General features: G+C 56.7%; 6 protein-coding genes across 6 annotated transcripts; 2 read left to right on the top strand and 4 right to left on the bottom strand.

Moving 5' to 3' along the window:
* Positions 1-385: 385 nt before the first annotated feature.
* Positions 386-1,552, top strand: GUITHDRAFT_155566 (hypothetical protein). The gene is made up of 7 exons (XM_005822047.1): positions 386-419; positions 546-659; positions 705-781; positions 944-1,028; positions 1,201-1,265; positions 1,310-1,376; positions 1,422-1,552. Exons 1-7 carry the CDS (start codon positions 390-392, stop codon positions 1,449-1,451), a joined length of 468 nt encoding a protein of 155 aa, XP_005822104.1. The 5' UTR covers positions 386-389; the 3' UTR covers positions 1,452-1,552.
* Positions 1,553-1,577: 25 nt separating this feature from the next.
* On the bottom strand, positions 1,578-1,772 carry GUITHDRAFT_44056 (hypothetical protein; the record flags this gene model as incomplete). The annotated part of the gene is made up of 1 exon (XM_005822048.1): positions 1,578-1,772. A coding segment is annotated over one exon (195 nt), but the record flags the coding sequence as incomplete, so codon positions are not given.
* Positions 1,773-3,017: 1,245 nt separating this feature from the next.
* Positions 3,018-4,110, bottom strand: GUITHDRAFT_155567 (hypothetical protein). The gene is made up of 2 exons (XM_005822049.1): positions 3,280-4,110; positions 3,018-3,217 (listed from the first exon to the last, which is right to left on the bottom strand). Exon 1 carries the CDS (start codon positions 3,893-3,895, stop codon positions 3,392-3,394), a length of 504 nt encoding a protein of 167 aa, XP_005822106.1. The 5' UTR covers positions 3,896-4,110; the 3' UTR covers positions 3,018-3,217; positions 3,280-3,391.
* An 846-nt stretch (positions 4,111-4,956) lies between these two features.
* GUITHDRAFT_155568 (hypothetical protein) lies at positions 4,957-6,797 on the bottom strand. The gene is given in 4 exon segments (XM_005822050.1): positions 4,957-5,638; positions 5,686-6,046; positions 6,099-6,192; positions 6,212-6,797. The coding sequence occupies 3 exon segments, from the start codon at positions 6,734-6,736 to the stop codon at positions 5,928-5,930; spliced, it is 738 nt and encodes a 245-aa protein (XP_005822107.1). The 5' UTR covers positions 6,737-6,797; the 3' UTR covers positions 4,957-5,638; positions 5,686-5,927.
* A 1,889-nt stretch (positions 6,798-8,686) lies between these two features.
* On the bottom strand, positions 8,687-14,483 carry GUITHDRAFT_80080 (hypothetical protein; the record flags this gene model as incomplete). Its single annotated transcript, XM_005822051.1, has 5 exons — positions 8,687-11,761; positions 11,805-11,949; positions 12,085-12,458; positions 12,510-13,864; positions 13,901-14,483. Coding segments are annotated over 5 exons (5,532 nt in total), but the record flags the coding sequence as incomplete, so codon positions are not given.
* Positions 14,484-16,517: 2,034 nt separating this feature from the next.
* GUITHDRAFT_166071 (hypothetical protein) lies at positions 16,518-18,690 on the top strand (the record flags this gene model as incomplete). The annotated part of the gene is made up of 12 exons (XM_005822052.1): positions 16,518-16,626; positions 16,727-16,782; positions 16,836-16,946; positions 17,201-17,315; positions 17,370-17,477; positions 17,521-17,576; positions 17,635-17,715; positions 17,775-17,831; positions 17,882-17,942; positions 18,194-18,305; positions 18,481-18,565; positions 18,606-18,690. The coding sequence occupies exons 1-12, from the start codon at positions 16,528-16,530 to the stop codon at positions 18,688-18,690; spliced, it is 1,026 nt and encodes a 341-aa protein (XP_005822109.1). The 5' UTR covers positions 16,518-16,527.
* Positions 18,691-18,750: the final 60 nt, after the last annotated feature.

Below are 18,750 nucleotides of genomic sequence, written 5' to 3' on the forward strand. Positions count from 1 at the left end.
TCCTCTGCTTCATTCAATCCGATGGCAACGGATGAGGAGGGAGGGGGAGCAGGATGAGAAGGAATTGCATTATGTTGGGAGGACGGAGGTGGGTGGGGAGGAAGAATACCGAGGGAGAAGAAGAGAGGCGCTGGTCATGTAGGAGGGTTCAACCATGAGCTGAAACCCATTAAGATCGCTGTTAGGTGAGGATGCTGGCGATTTCCAAGAAGCCGCTCGGAAGGCAGCAGACGACGGCGACCATGACCGTCCCTGACGACAAAACCATCCCCCACATGCCACCTCTCCACACAGCATGCCATAGGTTGTTCTCTAGCGCGCTGCTCCCTGCCATGGTTGATCCTGATGGAAACAGAGGTTCGATGGCTGAAGTCAAGAAGTGGGTAGAGATGGGAGAGGACGTCAACGAGCAGACTAAGGTCAGTACGTTGAAGGAAGAGAGCGGTGGGTGCTCTCGTGTACTTTCCTCCATGCTCCTCGCCTCCTCCCTCCTCCTTTCTTTAGTCCTCTGCTCCCTCCCGTGCTCCCCTGATCTCTTGCCGCAGTCAGGACTCACTCCGCTAATGTGCGCCTGCAAAACTATCGGGCCTAAGCCGGACGACGATCAGATCGTCAACTTTCTGATTGAGCAGCGCGCCAACGTCGATCTACAGGACGAGGTTCACGGGGAGGAGTAGCATGTGGAAATCGTGACAGGGGGGCAGATGGGAGACACTGCGCTGCATGTCGCTGCTGCCACTCGAGACCCGAGCATCCCCCTTCTTCCCACTGGGTACCACAGGTGAAGAAAGCATGAGGGAGACTGCACTAGTCACTCGGGATACTTCCTCTCGTCGCAGACAGCTTCCCTCTCCCGCTCCAACTCCTCCTCCTCCTTCCCATCTCCTCATTATCCTTCTTGCTTTCATCCTTGCACTCATTTTTCTGCTCATGAGCTTTGTAGGCTCCTCCAGGCTTTGATGGCTGGCAAGGCAAACGTCAACATTTACAACAAGCTTGGACAAACTGCACTTCATCGCGCGTCATTGGTACAAGACAATGATCCGTGTGTTTTTGTTGCGTGTGTCCCCTTGAGAAGTGATCCCGCCCGCTCTCTTTCTCATCTTGAACCTCCTTTGTGCGAATGTGGCTGTCATCAGTCAATTGCTCTGTTGAATCGGATCAGAATGTCACAACCTGAACGTGACACCTCTTATTCAGCGAGGAAAAAAAGAATGCATCACGATGTTGCTAGAGGCAAATGCAGATCTGGAGATGATGGATCGGTTTGTAATCACCCTGCTCGTGTGTAAAGTGACACCGACAACAGATCTGGAAGAAAGGCCATCGACGTAGCGTTTGACGAAGAAAGCAGATCGATGCTCGCTCCTCCTGCGGTTCTTTTGGCTTGTGTGCATGAATCCCTTGACTGGAACATACAGGAAAACAATGAAGGAGAGGAAGACGAGTGATTCACCAAGGATAGAGCAATCCATATTTGCCGTGTAACATCTTTACTCTAAAGATTTGAGTTGACCTCAACATTTACAAGAATGCACTCCTCTATCACTCTACACCTTGCACGACTTCCTGCTCTGCTTCAAGAAAAACTTCTGAGCGTGAGATCGAACTTGCAAGACTGATCTTGTCTTAACATACGCAGCAATCTGCTTCGCTACACCGTTGCCTAGCCCTACGAACACCCGACCGCTGTCAGTGGATTGCCGCGTTGACTGCGAGCCATACTTTTCCAGCGCTTCTAAGAATCGCTCATGCTCCTCTGCTGTCCATTGCGACTGCACTTGCTTCTTTCCAGCGGGCTTCCCACGAGTGGAAGGAAGAACCCGCCCGTAGAATTCAAACTTGTTGTCCACCGAGTCCGAGTCAGAGTCCGACGAGCTACCACAACCAACTGTGCTCCATGCTTCGATGAAGCCTGCTGCTTGGTCCTGCTGCTTGGTCTGCTGTGAAAACAACGAGAAGACTGGATCGGGAAAGACGCTTACGGTCTTCTCTTCCAAGCAAGAGTGCCATGTGTCGCATGACAGTGGAAACTCGTTACACTCTCCTTCGCCCAAGCTGTGGCAAATACTCTCGACTTCACACTCTGCAGCCATAACATGGAAGCCATAATGAAGATCAGAGCTCTTGGAATCATGAAGGATCTCTTCACTGGACTCGTGAAGAGGAAGGGCATACCAATTCTCCTCTTCGTTCAACATTTCGGTACAGTCCAGGCTATGCATGAACGGATCGTGAAACATGTCAATTGTCGCTTGTGTAGACTTGCAGAGTATTTCGTAACGTCGAGTTGTTCTTGACTTTAACTTCTTCCTCAGCTTCTTCCTCACTGTGTTGCCTTGGCTTTCGTGGCTGGCGCTTGCGCTCTATGCGTTTGCCCTCACGTCCTCTGCTTGATATGCGGAACCCACAAGTCTCGTCCCCCACCCCACCCCCTCTTTTCCTCTGATTACTACCCACTGTTTGTCGGCTTTTTACTTCACGTTCTTGTGGAAAGATGCTATTTCGACTCGGCTAAGGACAGCTGACATGAAGCTATAAATTCGCCAATCCACCCCTCCAATTTAGCTTCAAAACACCCGTACACACGTAAATGGGGGGACGATGCATTTCCGCAAGTCAGGTTGATGGTCAGCACTGTAGTAAAGAGAAGTGTCATCCAACAACATAACTCAACGATTCCGGGAACCCCGAATTTATAAAAGTGGTTTTATATTTGAAATCGAGTGGTATCCGGAAGTAACGTGACTCTTCATTAACACCTGGATGGCGATCACGAGGTCATGGTCTCCGGACTCTATTTTCGCTTCAAATTTCGTTTGATTCCGAACCCCGAGCGAAAGATTTCGGGACGGAGGGCATGACAAGGAAATATGACCTTTGTTTTCAAATTTCCTCATCTAATTTGAGCCTGAACCCGAAATATGGGAACCAATCGTGAACTGTGACTGTCGGTATCGCTGGAGGGATTGGCTTTAGTGAGTAACATTATTAGTTATAGAAAATGGTACGAAGTTATCCGCCTTTACTGTGAGTGAACAGAGAGATCTTGGAGTCGTTGAAGTTGTGATGAGCTACAAGAAATGGCGGCACAGATTGAATGTTGCATGGAAAGATAGGGAGACAACAAGTATGCAAAGCTCTCTCATGGGGGAGCTGTGATGGGTCCTATCCTTGTTGACTTCTCGGTCGAACCGGCTTGATAGTCGGATGCAAGGTGTGAATATTCATCATGAGTCCCAGATGTGTAGATAAAGAACTAACCCCTTTTTAATATAGCCCCTTCTCGAGTAGAGACGAGACTTGTAATCAAGTCATTAATAACACTCAACATCTAAACAGAACAGCAGAAGACAATGAAAATTTTGAAACGAGAGCTGCGATGTTACAATTATGTAGACCAACACAGCTTGTTTGCACGAAGAAAGTATTTTTGCGCATGGGATCGGACCTGCACAGCCGTGCGAGTTCCAATATAGCTAGCAATCTTTGCAGCAACACCCACACCCAATCCAACACAGACCTGTCCAGTATTGCAATTTATGCGCCCAATACTGTCATAAGATGGGAGGAAGATATCCAACGCCTTGACAAACTTCAAATGCTCTTCTGCGGTCCATTTGGTGCATTTCTTTTTAAGCGTTTCCACTGCAATCTGTTCTACTTCATCCTGCTTGTTTTCAGACCGGGGTAAGCAAGGTTGCTTCTTATCCGGGGAGAAATCGTGCTCTTCGAATCTCGTCTCGTCATGACTCAAGGCATTTGATTCATGTTGTTCAAAAGAAGAAATCCAAAGATGAATCTCTTGTTCCGAAAATCCTTGATCGGTCAATATCTGCACGGCCTGATCGACAGATTCGCCTTCTTGAGGTTCAGCGCTGAATAGTGTGCTCATGGTAAGGTGCCCGTCCCTTGAAGTCTGTCTTCGAAGCACACACGTAACAGACAAGAAAGCAATGTGAGGTAGTTTGAAGTTGTTGGGAGGGAGGATGGAGTTGTTGGGAGGGAGGACTCGGACAAAGGCTGAGGTCGATATTTATCTTTGCTCGGAGCCGGGGAATTCGGAACGGGGGCGTGCGCGGGGGATTTTGCGGAAAGATATCGGCGACTAACTGTCGGACTATTCCGTTGTAGTTTATAGGGCTCCGAAACGCTCCGATTTCAGTTTACAACATGTCGACAAGGTGCCGTGATTTTCGGAATTGTTTGAAACTCTTTTAAGAGTGGGCCGGAGTAGAACCTCAGTAGACAGCCCGTCGCCCCGGCCGGGCCCGGCCGGGCCCTCAGCGGCCCCTTTTACAGGGGCTGCCCGCCCATCACTTTTGTACCAGAATTCAATGTCGGTCCTCAGTTCAAGTAGGTTTGTACCTGGTATTTGTACCATTACTTTCATTTGGTACAGTTACTCCTAGAAATGTCTATAAAGATTAGTATCAGTTATCTGGCCTGTCAGTAGATTGGTACTAGGACTGAGCGGTGGAATTTGACCCCTTTGCAATCATACAGCAGATTGAGGTTCCTTGCCCTCCGGAACCAAAAATGGTACCAAGTCTGAATAATTTATTTGAAAATTTCAAATTTTGGACATGCAACTAGACTACAGTTCAATTTCAGTTTATTTTTTGTTCCTTAGATTATTACTACAATTGGAGTCCCGGAAAATCTGAAGCCGAGTCGAACCCCACCCTACCCTAGTCATGTTACACCACCCACCCCACCCTCCATAACCCTTCCGTCCAACAGGTACGTGAGCGCTCGGGTTCTATATTCGGCCTTTTTGCCTAGATCAGCCCTTCATGACCTGAGGGGTTGAACGGCAGTCAGGGGTAGGGTACATAGGGTGATGGGGGTGGTGATGGTCATGGTGGGGCACGTAAAATGAAGTATTTCGGTAGCTCTGTAGTAAAGTACGAAAAGCCTTCAAGAAGTAACTGTTGGCAATGATGACAGGGTCAGCAATTCGCATTACAACTACTCTCCCTCTTCACCCGCCTCCACCACAATCATCTCGTCCTCTACCTCCTTGTCCTGCTCCCCTCCGATTCTTGTGCCAACATCCTCCTCCTGTACCTCCTGTACCTCCTGTACCTCCTGTACCTCCTGTACCTCCTGTACCTCCTGTACCTCCTGTACCTCCTGTACCTCCTCCTCCTGTGCCTCTCGAAACCTGACTCCACCTTTTCTCGATTCTCCCTCGGCCCAGAAAAAGCGTACTCTTGAAAGTTTCTCTGCGATTCTTGTCAATCTTGAAATGTGGCTCTTAGCGTTGTTCATCTTCACGGTTCTATCCTGGCCCATCAAGAGCTCTGCGCTCATGAAACGTGTCTTGCAGAAGCTCCTCAAGCGAAGGAGTAAGAAATCTCCGGCGCTCAAGGAAACGAAATCCAACTCCTCAGAGGAACGCTTTGTCGCCAAGCTGGTTCAGGCAGAAGAGGAGAGAGCCAAGAGGAACCAGAAATTTGTAGAGCAGACTCAAACCAGCGGAGTCGTCATCGTTCACCAGACCAAACGTCTTCTCCCCCGTGTTGAAGGCGCAACCTCTCCTCCTCCTGAGGATCCAGCGCATCATGAGATGAGCAGAGCGCGTCCGGCGCATCCCCGAGTGTTGAGCAGCAGCGGGAGCAGATATTATGCTAACGTGAGTCTTTGATGCATCCCTCCTGCACTTGCTGACTTGCTGCGCAGTTGTTGTCCAGAAAGCACACCTGCATGCCCGGCCTCGCCTCCCCGATCCGCCAGAGCTCCTTGAGAACGACCTCGGAGAATCCGATGCGAAGGGCACCCTCCAGCGAGTCGCTTTCCGCTCCCTCAGCACCCCCGCAGAGAATCAGGAAGTCTCGCTCATTCGAGTCCCTCGTGAGATAATCCGGGTGGGAGGAGGAGCGAGGTAGGATGTGTAGATATGTAATCATGTGCAAGAATACAAGTTAAGCTTTCTCGTATCTCCCTCCTGTCCGCTGCCTTTCATGCTTGTTGATTGCCGATATGACAGCTCTACTCGCTCTCCTAGTCATCAGGAGCGAGGTTAAGGACTTTGTCCGTGTTCCTGCCAGTACAGATCAGCGCACATGGAGCTGCAGCAGCAGCAAAAGCGTTACCATGCCAAGAACACTTGCTTCTCCTCATGGTAGACGAAGCACATCTTATCGTTGATGAGATCAGCTCCTGCTGCTCGCTGCAAGCAAGCATGTCCTCTGATGCACATCCACACCTCGATCGGATATTGCATCATCATCCCCAGCCCTCCCGTCTGTGCAGTGCCGTTGTTCACCAGCGCCGTAAGCTCCATCCACCCCCTGCTATCGATGCACTCGGCGTACTGGAGGAACTCGGAAGCTGCCCAGGGCTGTGGGATGTTCCAGCTGACGGCAGCGAGGGAGGCGTTGAAGGAGCAGAGGAGGGAGCCGTTGCGGTAGCTGGCGGCGAAGCCCTCGGAGCAGCTCTCGCAGGCGACCCCCTCGTACCCCAGGAAGCAATCGCAGGCTCCGCTGCCGCTCAGGCACTTCCCCCTGCTGTTGCAGACGCGGTCGAGAGAGGCGATGGGGCAGCTGAGAGAGGTTGTCTGACAGTCGGCGATGCAACAGCCTTCGTTCAGCCCGCAAACTTCTCCGACCTCGCACACGCCGTTGCCGCACACTCCGCTCCGCTCAACGGTAGCTGAGGAAGACAGGATCAGCGAGCTGTCGGCCAGAAGCTGTCGTGCTAGGAGAGCTGAGAAGGGGTACGACCCGTTCATGACCCCCACGCTCAGTGAAACTGTCACGTCCACGGCATCCGAGAGAAGGCGACGAGCAGCGGGGGAGGAGGAGGCGACGACCTGCAAGACCTGGAAGGAGGAGGAGTTGATGAGGAGGGAGGAGGAGAGACTCGACGTGATGTTCTGCACCAGCGCCCCGAGCTTGGCGAACTCCAGCACGTCCGAGCTCGAGGTCACTGGCACGCTGAAGGAAAGGAGGGCCCCGCAGCTGCTCCCGTCCCCATCGCAGACCCCGCACTCGTCTACCGCTCCTCTCTCGCAGCAGTAGCCCGACGAGTCCAGCTGCGAGGAGGAGCAGCAGATCCCCGACAGGTCCACCAACGTGCTCGTCCCGTTGCACACGCCGCAGGCGTCCACCCACCCCTCACAGCATCGGCCGTCTGCCCCGAGCTCCTTCTCACAGCACTTCCCCTCCGCATCCACCACCCCCTCGCAGCACTTGCCATCGTGGTCATAGAGACCGGTGCTGCATGCCCTCTGGTCGGCGCTGCACTTTGCCCCAGTCCATCCCTCCTGGCACTCGCATTTGAGGTCGACGCTGCAAGTGCCGTGACCGCTACAGTCTACCTCCTCGCACTGCCGCCCGCACGCCGGGACCTCACAGTAGCCGGACGTCCGGGGCTTCGGCAAGCTCGCGCAGAGCTCGTCAGACACAACACTTCCTTCCGTCACTGAGTAGCACGACGCTGCTCGCGTCTTCGTCTCCAGCCCGCACCCTCCCGAGCATGTGCTCCACTCGCCGACGAACCAGGCGAAGCGAGCGCAGTCGACCTTGTTGCACGTCTGAAGCACCGCAGGTTTCGCCCGGAGCGACAGGCAGGCCGCATCCTCCACCTCCTCCTTCGTCGCCACCCTCACGCACCTCACCGTCCGGTTCTGGTACCCTCCTCCGCACGTGGCATTGCACTGCTGCCAGGCGTCGACACTCCAGCTGAAGTTTGCGGGGGCATCGCAGGAGAATCCTTGGCAGCTTGCCTGATCCGCCGGCCTCTCATCGAGCTGGCAGAGCGACCCAAGAACAGGCAGGCCCGAGCTGGACATGCATGTCACCTGTCTCGTCATGCTGCCGGGCCCGCACGTGCTGCTGCAGGAGGACCAGGCGGTCGCTCGCCACTGGTACGACTGGCATGCGATCATGCCGCAAGTCTGCCATCCTGCTGGCCTCGTGCTGGGGTCGCAGCTGCTGTCCTCCTGCACGACGCCGTTGCGGTCGACGCACTCGACGCTCCTGGTCTGGCTCCCTCCCCCGCACGTCGCCGAGCACGCGCCCCAGGCTCCAGGCCGCCAGCCAAAGGAGCCGCAGGGCACGTCGAAGCAAGCCTGCGAGGACGGGAGCGAAGGGAGCTGCAGGGCGAGGCAGTGAGCATGCGGGAGAAGCTCGGCAGGCCTGCGGACGGGGGCCATGAAGTCACGGTTGATCTTAGTGCAGTCCTGCACAGGCTTGAAGTTGCTCCGGTAGTTCACCGTCCCCGTGCGGTACTGGCGGCAGTTGTTCTCGTCCAAGAAGCAGGGGCTCAGCCTACCCCCCCCATCCACGAAGAGGGAGAGGTCCCACTGGCTGCACTTCTGTTGCCTCCCGTCCTTGCTCAGGGGGTGCTGACTGCAGTTCACTGCCATGGTGCAGAAACGCGGGTCCGGGTATTTCTCCATGGAGACCGTCGGCTGCTCCCAGCGTTCGTCCCTCATGCAGGACACAGTCCGGGTGCGGTAGCCCAGCCCACATGAGGAGGAGCAGGAGGACCAGGAGGAGGCGAGCAGGGCGTAGTGGGGGCGGATGGTGAAGGGCTCGCTGTAGTTGGTTCCGGCAGCTCCTGAGATGGTGAGGAAGTACTTGTCCGACTCCCCAGGCACCCTCGGCACGAGAACCTCCAGCATGCCCGTGTTGGGGGTCGCGAGCGCGAGCAGGGCGACGCGCTGCTCCTTGCCGCCGCAGTCTGTCAAGTGCCACAGCGACACCTGCACAAACTGTCTCGCTCCGGCCCCAGCAGCGTCCCACCTGACCATCCTCCTCTCTCCCTCCCCCCACACGTCCCCTGCCCGGGGGGAGGTAACAGCTGGAGGACCGTAGAAGCCCTGCTGAAGTAGGAGGACGGAGGGGCGGGAGGGGAGGCTCAGGTTGACGCAAGTCTGCTGCATCCTCGTCCTCTCACTGAGGAAGGGCAGCAGCGCCCGGTACTTGTGCGCCTCCTCCCGCGGCTGCCCCGTGTACTCCAGCGCCCCCCAACTGCCATACTGCGTCGGGTTCCCGACGCTGGAGAAGTGCATCCAGGGGGAGCGGGGGGAGAGGAGGCCGGAGGCGTTGAGGCGAGAGAGGAGGGAGCGGTAGATGTCGCCCATGCGCGGGGAGCGATGGGCCTCTATGAACTTCCTGGTGAGGGAGGCGGTGAAGGAGCCGGAGGAGATGGCGCTCGCTTCCACCAGTCCCGGTCCAGCCTCGTAGAACCCGACAGGGATGTTGTACTGGTCGGCGATGTTCTTGTGCTCCTGGTAGGACGCGATGACGTCATCAACACTCTTCTCGCACTCGTCCAAGATCGCCGCGACCGTCATCGTCAGCGCCTGCGTCTTCCTGTCCGAGCCCAGCCCCCGGCAGTCCAGGTAGCCAGTGGTGGCCAGCAAGTCCGTCGCCCTCCACGTCTCGTTGAACTGCAGCATCGTCGTGGTCGTCCTCGGGCTGATCGCCCACGTGCTCAGCACACGGACCACGCGCGACGGCTCCTCCTTGAACTCTTCCCTCCACATGTCCCAGATCTGCCTGCTCCTCAGCGCGTTGTACCTCCACCTGGCCTCGTTCTTGTCCGAGCTCAGCCCCAGCTCTAGCCCTCTCTGCTCGCAGTAGGCTCCTGACTTGTGGCCGCTCGTCCAGACCTCGTTGCTGTGCTCCACGTAGACTTTCACGTCCTTCCTTAGCGTCTCCCGCACCAGCCTCGCCATCTGCCGCACGTAGTCGTCGCTGGCAGTGTGGGGGATGCAGAACCAGGGGGAGGAGCGGAGGATGTTGGAAACGCTGATCATGTGCTCCAGCGCCATCCCAGCGTCCTTGAGCTTGTTCACGTTGGCCTGCGACGCGAAGTCCGTCCTTGTCCTGTCCTTCCACTCCTGCACAGTTGCGTCGTTGGTCCCCTGCCAGTCCATGAAGCGCAGGATGCCGAAGGGAGCGATGTCTCTGAGGAACCAGGGATGGAACTCAGAATGCGAGCCCAGCGACGCGAGCCCAGGAGCGAGGATGCGGATGTTTCTGATGGGGTCACGAGGGTCGCTCTCCTCGATCTTCAGGTACATCCCGTTGTCCCCGCAGTACGCCTGGAACGACTCTGCGCAGGTCCAGTCGACGGAGGGGCGGAAGACTACCTCCATCCTGTTCTTGGACCTCGTGACCACCTTGGAGTCGAACCCGAAGGTCATCGACCCCTTCCCCTCGTACTCCACGGTGAAGGTGCCCGTAGGCGCATGCTGCAGTACGTTCCTCATCAGCAGCTTTCCCAGCGCCTGCCTTGGCCCTAGCCGCACGGGCCATCCCTTGCCGTCCACGTAGATCGGCTCTCCCGTATCCCACGCTCCAGGGCCCATGTCATCCGCTCTGTGCGCGAACCACTCGCTGCTCTGCTTCATCGCGTCGGTGAATATCCACTGGGTACTCCAGTATGCAGCTCCTCCAAGGTTCAGACCGACTCCCGTCCTCCCATCGCTCTCGTTCTTCAGGACCTCGCATGCCCTGCCCTCCGCCCCCACCCAGCACAGGCAGCTGCCGTGGTGGCACGTCCCGTGCTGGCATGCCGGCAAGCAGCCGCACTCGCCGGGCCCGATGCACTCGACGCCGTCGGGGCAGTCACAGTCCCACTCGCAACCCCCAGCTCCCGCCCGCCAGCCCTTGTCGCAGATGCACGAGGACTGGTCAGCGCTGCACCTGCCGTGACCGTTGCAGGAGCAGTCAAACTCGCAGTGGTCGCCGGCGTATCCCGGGTAGCAGCTGCAGACATCAAGATCGATTGCCTCCCCGTTGCCGTTGCATGTGTCGTTGAAGAGACTGCAGGTCACCCCGAAGAACCCATCCTCGCAGTGACACCCGAAGTAGCGCGTTATCTCGTCCTCCGTCCTCAAGAGATCGCAGCTCCCCTGGTCGAACGTGCACTTGTACCCGCAGTCCACCACGTCCATGTACCGGATGACGCTACAGTCGCTCCCCTCATACCCGTAGTAGCAGGCGCAGGCACCTGACGACAGACACTCTCCGTGAGAGGAGCAGTTGTTGGGACAGCCGCCGTACGGCCTGATGATGCAGTTGAACTCGTCCTCCATGTGCTGCAGGAGCGCCTGGTACTTGTACGCGAACGCCCTGTTCTGGTCCGTGGCCTCCAGCAGACCCCAGCTGCCGTACTTGCTGGGCCTTCCAGCAGAGCTGAAGTGCATCTTGATCCCGCGCATACCGATGTTGAGCATGTCCTTGTAGTACATCTGGTACATCAGCCCCATCCTCTCGTCCCTGTTCGCCAGGATCCCGAGGTCCTTGGCTGATCCGTCGCCCACCAGACTCTGACCTGACTCGTACAGCACCAGCGTCTTGTTGTAGCGTGACGCGATGCGGCCATGCTCGACGAGCAAGGCCCTGCCCTCGGCGATGGACTTGGGGATGGTCTCTCGGAAGAGGATGTCAAGGGTGAGGGAGGCGTTCTTGGGGTCGTAACCACCGAAGTAGGGAGCGATCCCGACGACGTCGATGTCCTTGTAAGCGTCTTGGCACGAGAGCAGCTTGTCAGTCACGATCGTCCAGACGGCCTGAGTGGAGGCGACAACAATGACACGATCGGCTTCCGCTCCGAACACTTGCTTCCAGATCCTGGCGATCTGCGCTGTCCTGTAGCCGATGTAGCAGAAGCGTGCCTCGTTCGCATCTCCTCCGTACCATCCTCCCTGCTGCAACCCGAGCTGCAGTCCCATGAGCTGGGCGTACTTCCCTCCTTCGAACCCCGTGTGCCATGCCTCGTTGGTCCACTCCAGGTACACCTGAGCCGCGTGAGAGGGAGTGCGAGGAGAGGCTCTTCCTTACCTTGACGTCCTTGCGGAGGGTCGACAGCACCAGCCCCGCCATCTCCCGCACGAACTCGTCGTCGGCATTGTACGGGACGGTGAACCAGGGGTCAGCCCCGATCTCATTGGCCAGCCGCACCATGAGCTCGATCGGAACTCCGTCCCTCCAGATCTTGACCGTCGAGTTCCCCGTCGTCCCGTCCGGTTCCATGTTGTACTGAATGTCGCCAGCGTACGTTCGGTCGTTCACTTTCGTCCTGTGCGCCCAGCTGCCCGACTGCTGCACGTTTGCTCTCGACCAATCCATGAAGCGGAGGGCCCGGTAGTGCTCGATGCTCTGGAGGTACCAGGGGTGGAAGGGGAAGCTCTTGGCCCTGTGCTCGAATCCGGGCATGATGACGCGGATGTTGCGGATGGGGTCGGCCGGGTTCGTTCGCTCGATGACGAGGAAGAAGCCGTTGTTGAAGACGGTAGACGGCTGAACCTCTACTTCCATCCTCCCGACTCCTCTCCTCACGCTCTTGATGTCCGACATGATCGGCGACAGGATCCCGTCGCCGTCGTAGGTCACCACGTACACCCCAGCAGGGGCATGCCCGTACAAGTCACGGATCATCATCGTGCCGACCCTCTGGTTGGGCTTCAGGCGAGTGGGGTAGTCGTTGTCTCCCAGCTGCAGCAGAGTCAGGGCCCAGCAGCAGCTCAGCAGGGAGCCAGCTCAGACATCACTCACCTCGATCGGGATGCCGGTGGCCCACGTGAAGGAGGTGAAGTCCTGCGGGATCCAGTCCCTGCTGGCCTTGAACACGTCGACGAACGTCCACTCGGTTGACCAGTCGCTGATCCCTCCCACGTTCATGCCGATGTCATGCTCGCACTGGTTCGGACGCGGAACTACCTCCGTGCAGCTCGCGCCAGCAAATCCCCTCCAGCACTCGCACGCCCCCTGCCAGCAAGTGCCGTGCACGCAGGCCGGGGAGCAGGGGACTTCTGCCTCCTGGTGGAGGTCAGCTGACGTGAAGGGCTCGATGAGAGGGACGCCGTTGATGTAGTTCTTGACTGCCCGCAGCTTGGGGGAGTCAGACAAACTCTCCATGAGGCCGTTGTTAGCGCAGTCCTTCCCTCCCGTCGGGCAGATCCCCGCGGGCTTGTAGAGCTCGGAGGTCACGAAGACGCCTCCTCCTATCCTCCGCCAGCGCTCGATGAAGTCCATGTAGATCCCCGTCATCCGAGGGTGCCGACTGGCATTGATCAGCTTCTGCTCCAGCTGAAGCTCGAGAGCAGCGTTCGCCGTCGCTGTCACCAGCGTGGTGGAGGCAGTGAGCGGCCCGTCCAGCACGCCATAGCCGTAGGTAGTCTCGCAAGGAAACACGTCGCGCGATATGCACATCTGGATGTTGTACACAGCAGCTCTGTGGCCGAAGGACCTTGCGTTGACCCACGAGCCGCCTCTGTACGCGAGGACCGGAACGTCCGGCCTCCCGGTCTTGATCAGGTAAATGGCGCGAAACCTCTGAATCAGCGTGTTGAGTTTCTGCTCGGAGTGCATGGAGTTTTCCCTCATCAGGTCAAGAATCTCGTTCACTGTGATGTTGGGATGCTTCAGGGGGAAGTCGAAGTCTTGGAACCATTCCCCCGTCGGGTCGTTGACAACGTCGGTCGTCTCCATCCCAAACTTCGCGCTGACTCCGAACGCGTCCACGAACTGAAGGTCAGAGCCGAAGTGGTCGGTGATCTCGGACACGAATTTGGTCGTGCTCACGACCCGCACCAGTCGAGGGACTGACATGTTGGACGCCCGCAGGTCATTGAAAGTCTTCGTCCATGCTCGGAACACGGCAAGTGACTTGGTTTTGTCCCAGTTGGCGTATCCTGTCCCCGAGCTCCACTCCACGTACACCTGGAGCGAGGGATCGAGAGTCGTCCCCACCAGAGTGGCGAACTTGGAGTTGTAGTCGTCAAACACATCTGTGCTGCTGACTGACTCGGGAGAAGGAGGAGGCATGCAGAACCAGGGAGAGGCATGAAGGGTGTTTGCAAGCTCGACCATGAGCTCGATCGCAACCCCTGGATCCACGACTGTCTTGTCCGCCGCCCCTGTCAGGACGTCGTCACGAGCCTTCCGCCATTGCTGGTGCCCCTGAGGCCCCTCGGGCAGAGCTCGGTGCTTCCAGAGCCGAGGAGCGTTGTTGGCCGGCCCGTCGTCACCGGGCCTGACAGTCTCCTGCCAGAACCCGAACCGGATAACCTGTAGTCCCCGCAGAGCTTCCAAGAACACGCTGGTGAAAGTGCTGGTGGAGAGGAAGTCCGGGCCATCCAGAGGGAGGATGCGGATGTTGCGAACCGGGTTTGTCTCGTTGGTGCGGACGATGCGGACCTCAACCCCGATCGCGGGGCTGACTGAGATGTAAATGTCTCGAGCATCGGAGTACTTGTCGTTGGGGACCCTCGGTATCACAGAAGCGTCTCCTCCGAACTGTATCTCCCCCTCGCCATCATACAGCACCACGTAGTTCCCAGCAGGGGTGTGGTTCCCGTATCGCCCGATGAAGGCTACGGCCTGGTCGAACTCCCCGGCATTCTTGTAGTACAACTTGGAAGGATAGGTCGGGCAGGTGGCTCCCCCGTCGATTCCTCCTTCCCCGCAAGCAGTTGTGTACGGCGGGGTCGAAGGAGTGTTGAAGCGATAAGTGATCATGTTACACACCAACTTCTTCGAGCCGTCAAGCCTGCAGGAGCTGTAGTACCTGTAGACCCACGGCATCAGGCGTGAAGGGGAGAGGACTGGAAGGGGAGGACAGGAGGGGAGGGGAGCTAGAGGAGGGCAGAGCAGAGCAGAGCAGAGCAGAGCAGAGCAGAGCAGAGCAGAGCAGATTTCTTTCATACCAGGGCGAGACGTGCATGAAGAGATCTCGAAATACTCCAACGTCCACGGTGGAGAAATCAGGCCAGCCAGATGCCGACAAGGCAAAGCTGGGCTCGATGGGAGGAAGGTTTGCTCCGAGGGGACCCGGCTGAGCTGATATGCATGGAAATACGACGAGGAAAAGGAATAACATGCATTGTTTCGGCATTGTCATCAGATTTCTTGAAAGGATTTCACTTGAATGCTCAGATGGCATCAGTTAACACAAAAAAAGGATGAAGAAAGAACCCAAGGGGGTACGAGAAGGAAACAACAAGGAGTTATGTGTTATGGTATCATATCATACTCCACTCTCCGCGCCTGATCGTTCCATCTCCTGCCTCTCCTCTCTCCTCATCTTCTACCATACTCCTTGTTCCTTGTCCGCCTGTCGTCTCCCTAGCCCACTGGATACGTAAAATAAAAAAACTCATTCCCCCTCTTTGACCACCCCCTTGTTCCCAGAAAACCACCCCCTCCCTACACATCGACAGTATATCTCAAGCATTACCCCTACCCCCTTTAGACTGGTTGGTCTCGACCCATTTTGCTACCCCTACCCCCTTTAGACTAGTTGGTCTTGACCCCCTTTGAGACTGGTTGGTCCTGACCCCCTTTGATAACCCTTACTCTTACCCCGTTGAGGACGGTTGGTCCCAACACCTACCCCCTTGAGACGTGCTGGTCTTAACCCCTACCCCCTTGAGACTGGTTGGTCTCAACCCCTACCCCCTTTAGACTGGTTGGTCGTGGAAAGTAAAAAATCGGTCAGCCTGGCTGATCTTGAGGTGACCAATTTTTACTAAACTTCAAACTTCAAACTTCAAACTTCAAACTTCAAACTTCAAACTTCAAAAATTCAAACTTCAAACTTCAAACTTCAAACTTCAAACTTCAACCCTAGGCAGCAGCAGAGGCAGTAGTACAAGAGTACAAACTTCAAACTTCCTTGAAACTTCGGAAGTTCCGGGGCCGGGCCCGGGTCCCGGAGACGGTCGGATCCGCCGGGGCTCCACCCGGTGACAACCCGGCCCGGCACTGATACCATGGAAACTGGCGGTTCCGAGTTCCGAACTTCGGAACATGAAACGTGAACACGGTGGCCCGGCCACCCGGTGACCGGGGGGCCCGGACTCCCGGCCGGAACCCTGACCGGGACCGGACCGTACTCCCGCGGTCCGGCACGGCCCCGGCGGACCCGGTCCAGCGGGGCCGCCGCGGCGCGAGGGGGCCGCCGCCCCGGGACGCCCGGGGGCCTGTTAACTCAGTGACTTGACTTTGGAACTTACGGTCCGATTTTTTCAGTCACTGAGTCGTCGGAACAGTGGGTCCTGAGTGACTCCGATCATCGAGTCCGCCTCAGGCGGTAGCGGAGGACAGCGTCTGGAGGCGGTGATTGGATAGGAAATGAGGTCGACGCAAGTTGAGAAGGCGTGATGGCGTGACGAGGTCATAGAAAGAGGATCAGCGAGCCTTGCAAGATGACGCGAGGAGGAGTGAGAGGAAGAGGAGAGAAGAAGAGAGGAGAGAAGAGGAGAGAAGAAGAGAGGAGAGAAGAGGAGATATGCGAAGAAGAGAGGAGAGGAGAGAAGAGGAGAGAAGAGGAGAGGAGAGAAGAGGAGAGAAGAGGAGAGAAGAGAAGAGAAGAAGAGAGAAGAGGAGAGGAGAGGAGAGAAGAGGAGAGGAGAGGAGATGCGAAGAGAGAACACAAAAGCGGAGAGGAGGGGAGAGGAGAGGAGAGGAGAAAGAGGAGGGGATGAAAGCAGACGAGTCGAGACGACGGGACGGGACGAGGCGAGGGGATGGGAAGTTGCTGACTGTTGTTTGAAGGACACGCATGCCGCCTCTGTCAGGAGTTGGGCTGACGAGGCTAAGGAAGAAGAAAGGACCAGGGCTGCGCTGCAAGCTCTTCATAGCAGCAGTGATAGGCCTTCAGGTGACATGCTCATATGCCCAGTAGCAGGGTCAGGAGGGGGTTGGTTGTTACCCTGGCCCGGCTCCCGCGACGGCTCTTGGGCTTACATTTTGTCCATCAGATCTTTGTTTTCGTCTACGTTCGACATCTATCTACACGTCGTCAGCAGTCTGTCCAGTAAGAATCCCTCTCGAAGCTCTGCTGGGATGCGTGTCGTGACACCCTTGCAGCCAGCAGAGCTCGGATGAAGCCCCGCGAGGAGAACGACAGGAAGCTGAGTTCGATGAGAGGCGCTATGCTGGTTTGCAAGGAGATGAAATGAAGATTTTTGATCTGCACAGGTTGACTGATGCGATGCAGATGTTGAGAGGGAGGGAGAAGATGAGGAGGGGTGGAGGGGAAGAAGGCGCAGTCGCAAGAGAGGAGGGTGGAGAGAGAAGAGAGAAGACAGGAGGGAACGATCATTTGTGCTTGTTGTTGCATCCCGCTGTCTTTTCTCATCTCCTCGAACTTTTATGCCCCCTGCTCTCACTCGTCTTGCCTCTCTGTGCTCGTTCCCTCTTGCTCGTCGTCGAGGGCTCTAAACGTATCGCAGGAAACTCCAGCGGCAGTGCGGGCACAGGGGCATTCCCGCAGGAGACGTGCATCACATGGACGGGAGGAAGGGACCGACGAAGGAAGTGCATGGCCTCCTTCAGGAACTAGAGCAGGTAAGCTCTTGCGCTCCCTGATGAAGCACCCTCCACCCCTCACCCGGCTCCCAGGCGTACGAGCGAGTGAGGAGCAGGAGCGAGCTTGCAAGCTTCCGGCAGCCGCAGACGCAGAGGAGGAAGGCAGTGTGGAGGGACTTTGAATTCTCCTGCTTCTCTCAGGTCCTTCCTGAACGATGCCGGCCGGGGGTCTAAGGATACGCAGTGTGGGGACGACGGGCTCTTGTACCGCATCTTCGGCCTGATAGGCTGGGGGAGCAGGTGACGTGCTAGTGGATGTAAAGGTGCACTTGCTTCCTGTGCTGACGTGAGCTCGAAGACGATCAGTGGAGATCGGCTACTTCCCGCACGAGGCAAACTCGGTCAACCTGATCGTCAACGCCCGTTTCTCGGGTCTTCTGTGCGTGACACGGCAGGGGCAGAGCTGACTAGCTGACTCGCTTCGTTCCTCCCTGCCAGACTGGACGGCAACACAGACCCTCTGATCACGGAGTCCTGGTACTCGCCACTGGACAGGTGGGGGAGGAGGGCTCGGGGACCGAGACGATGACGTCATCGTCCGGCAGGTATCTTGAGATCGTCAAGGAAGACCACAAGAAGAGCTATGACTCGAGGACTTTCAAGCAGGTCCTACCTGTGTATGGTTGCTTCTCCTCCCTCCTACCTGTGTATGGTTGCTTCTCCTCCCTCCTACCTGTGTATGGTTGCTTCTCCTCCCTCCTGTGTATGGTTGCTTCTCCTCCCTCCTCCCTTCTCCTCAAACCCACTCCTACTCCTCCCTCCTCCTTCCACTTCCTCACACGGTCGTCCTCGTCCTCGTCCTCGTCCTCGTCCTCGTCCTCGTCCTCCTTTACCATCTGACATCTACTGTCTTCCAGCCGAGCGAGCAGGACTTGCAGAGGCACTGTGCTCCTTTCTGCCTCGAGTCTTGCTACAACGTTCATTGCAAGCAGAGCCCAATCCAGATGAAGATGCCTGAGTTCAGAAAAAGTGATACGATGTCAATATCTTGTCAACTCCACGTTTGCTTCATCGCGATCTTCTCTTGCATATTACCTGTGATCCTGCTCTTTGCTCTTGCTGTCTTGCTCGCCTTCTATCCCCTATCAAACTCATCGTGTCTGCCATGTTCGAACTGCGAGCTCTTGACTTGAATGGTCGACAGCACTTGTCACGAAAGATAACCTCGACTCGCTCATCACAACTGCGTTCGGCTCAGCAGACGTCAAGCAAGACATCGACTTCTTCAGGTGCGTCGCGTCACATCTCAACGGCTGGACTGACCAGCAGCACCAACAGCATCGACATCGACGGCATGGACTACTACATCCTGAGCAACCTCCTGGAGATCGGGTACAGATACGATAACCTCTAACTTCACACTCTAACAACTACGGACGTGTGTCTTCACTCTAACGACTGCTGACTTGTGTCT

The sequence above is a fragment of the Guillardia theta genome (assembly GCF_000315625.1).
Source record: "Guillardia theta CCMP2712 unplaced genomic scaffold GUITHscaffold_132, whole genome shotgun sequence".
NCBI classification, from domain to species: Eukaryota; class Cryptophyceae; order Pyrenomonadales; family Geminigeraceae; genus Guillardia; species Guillardia theta.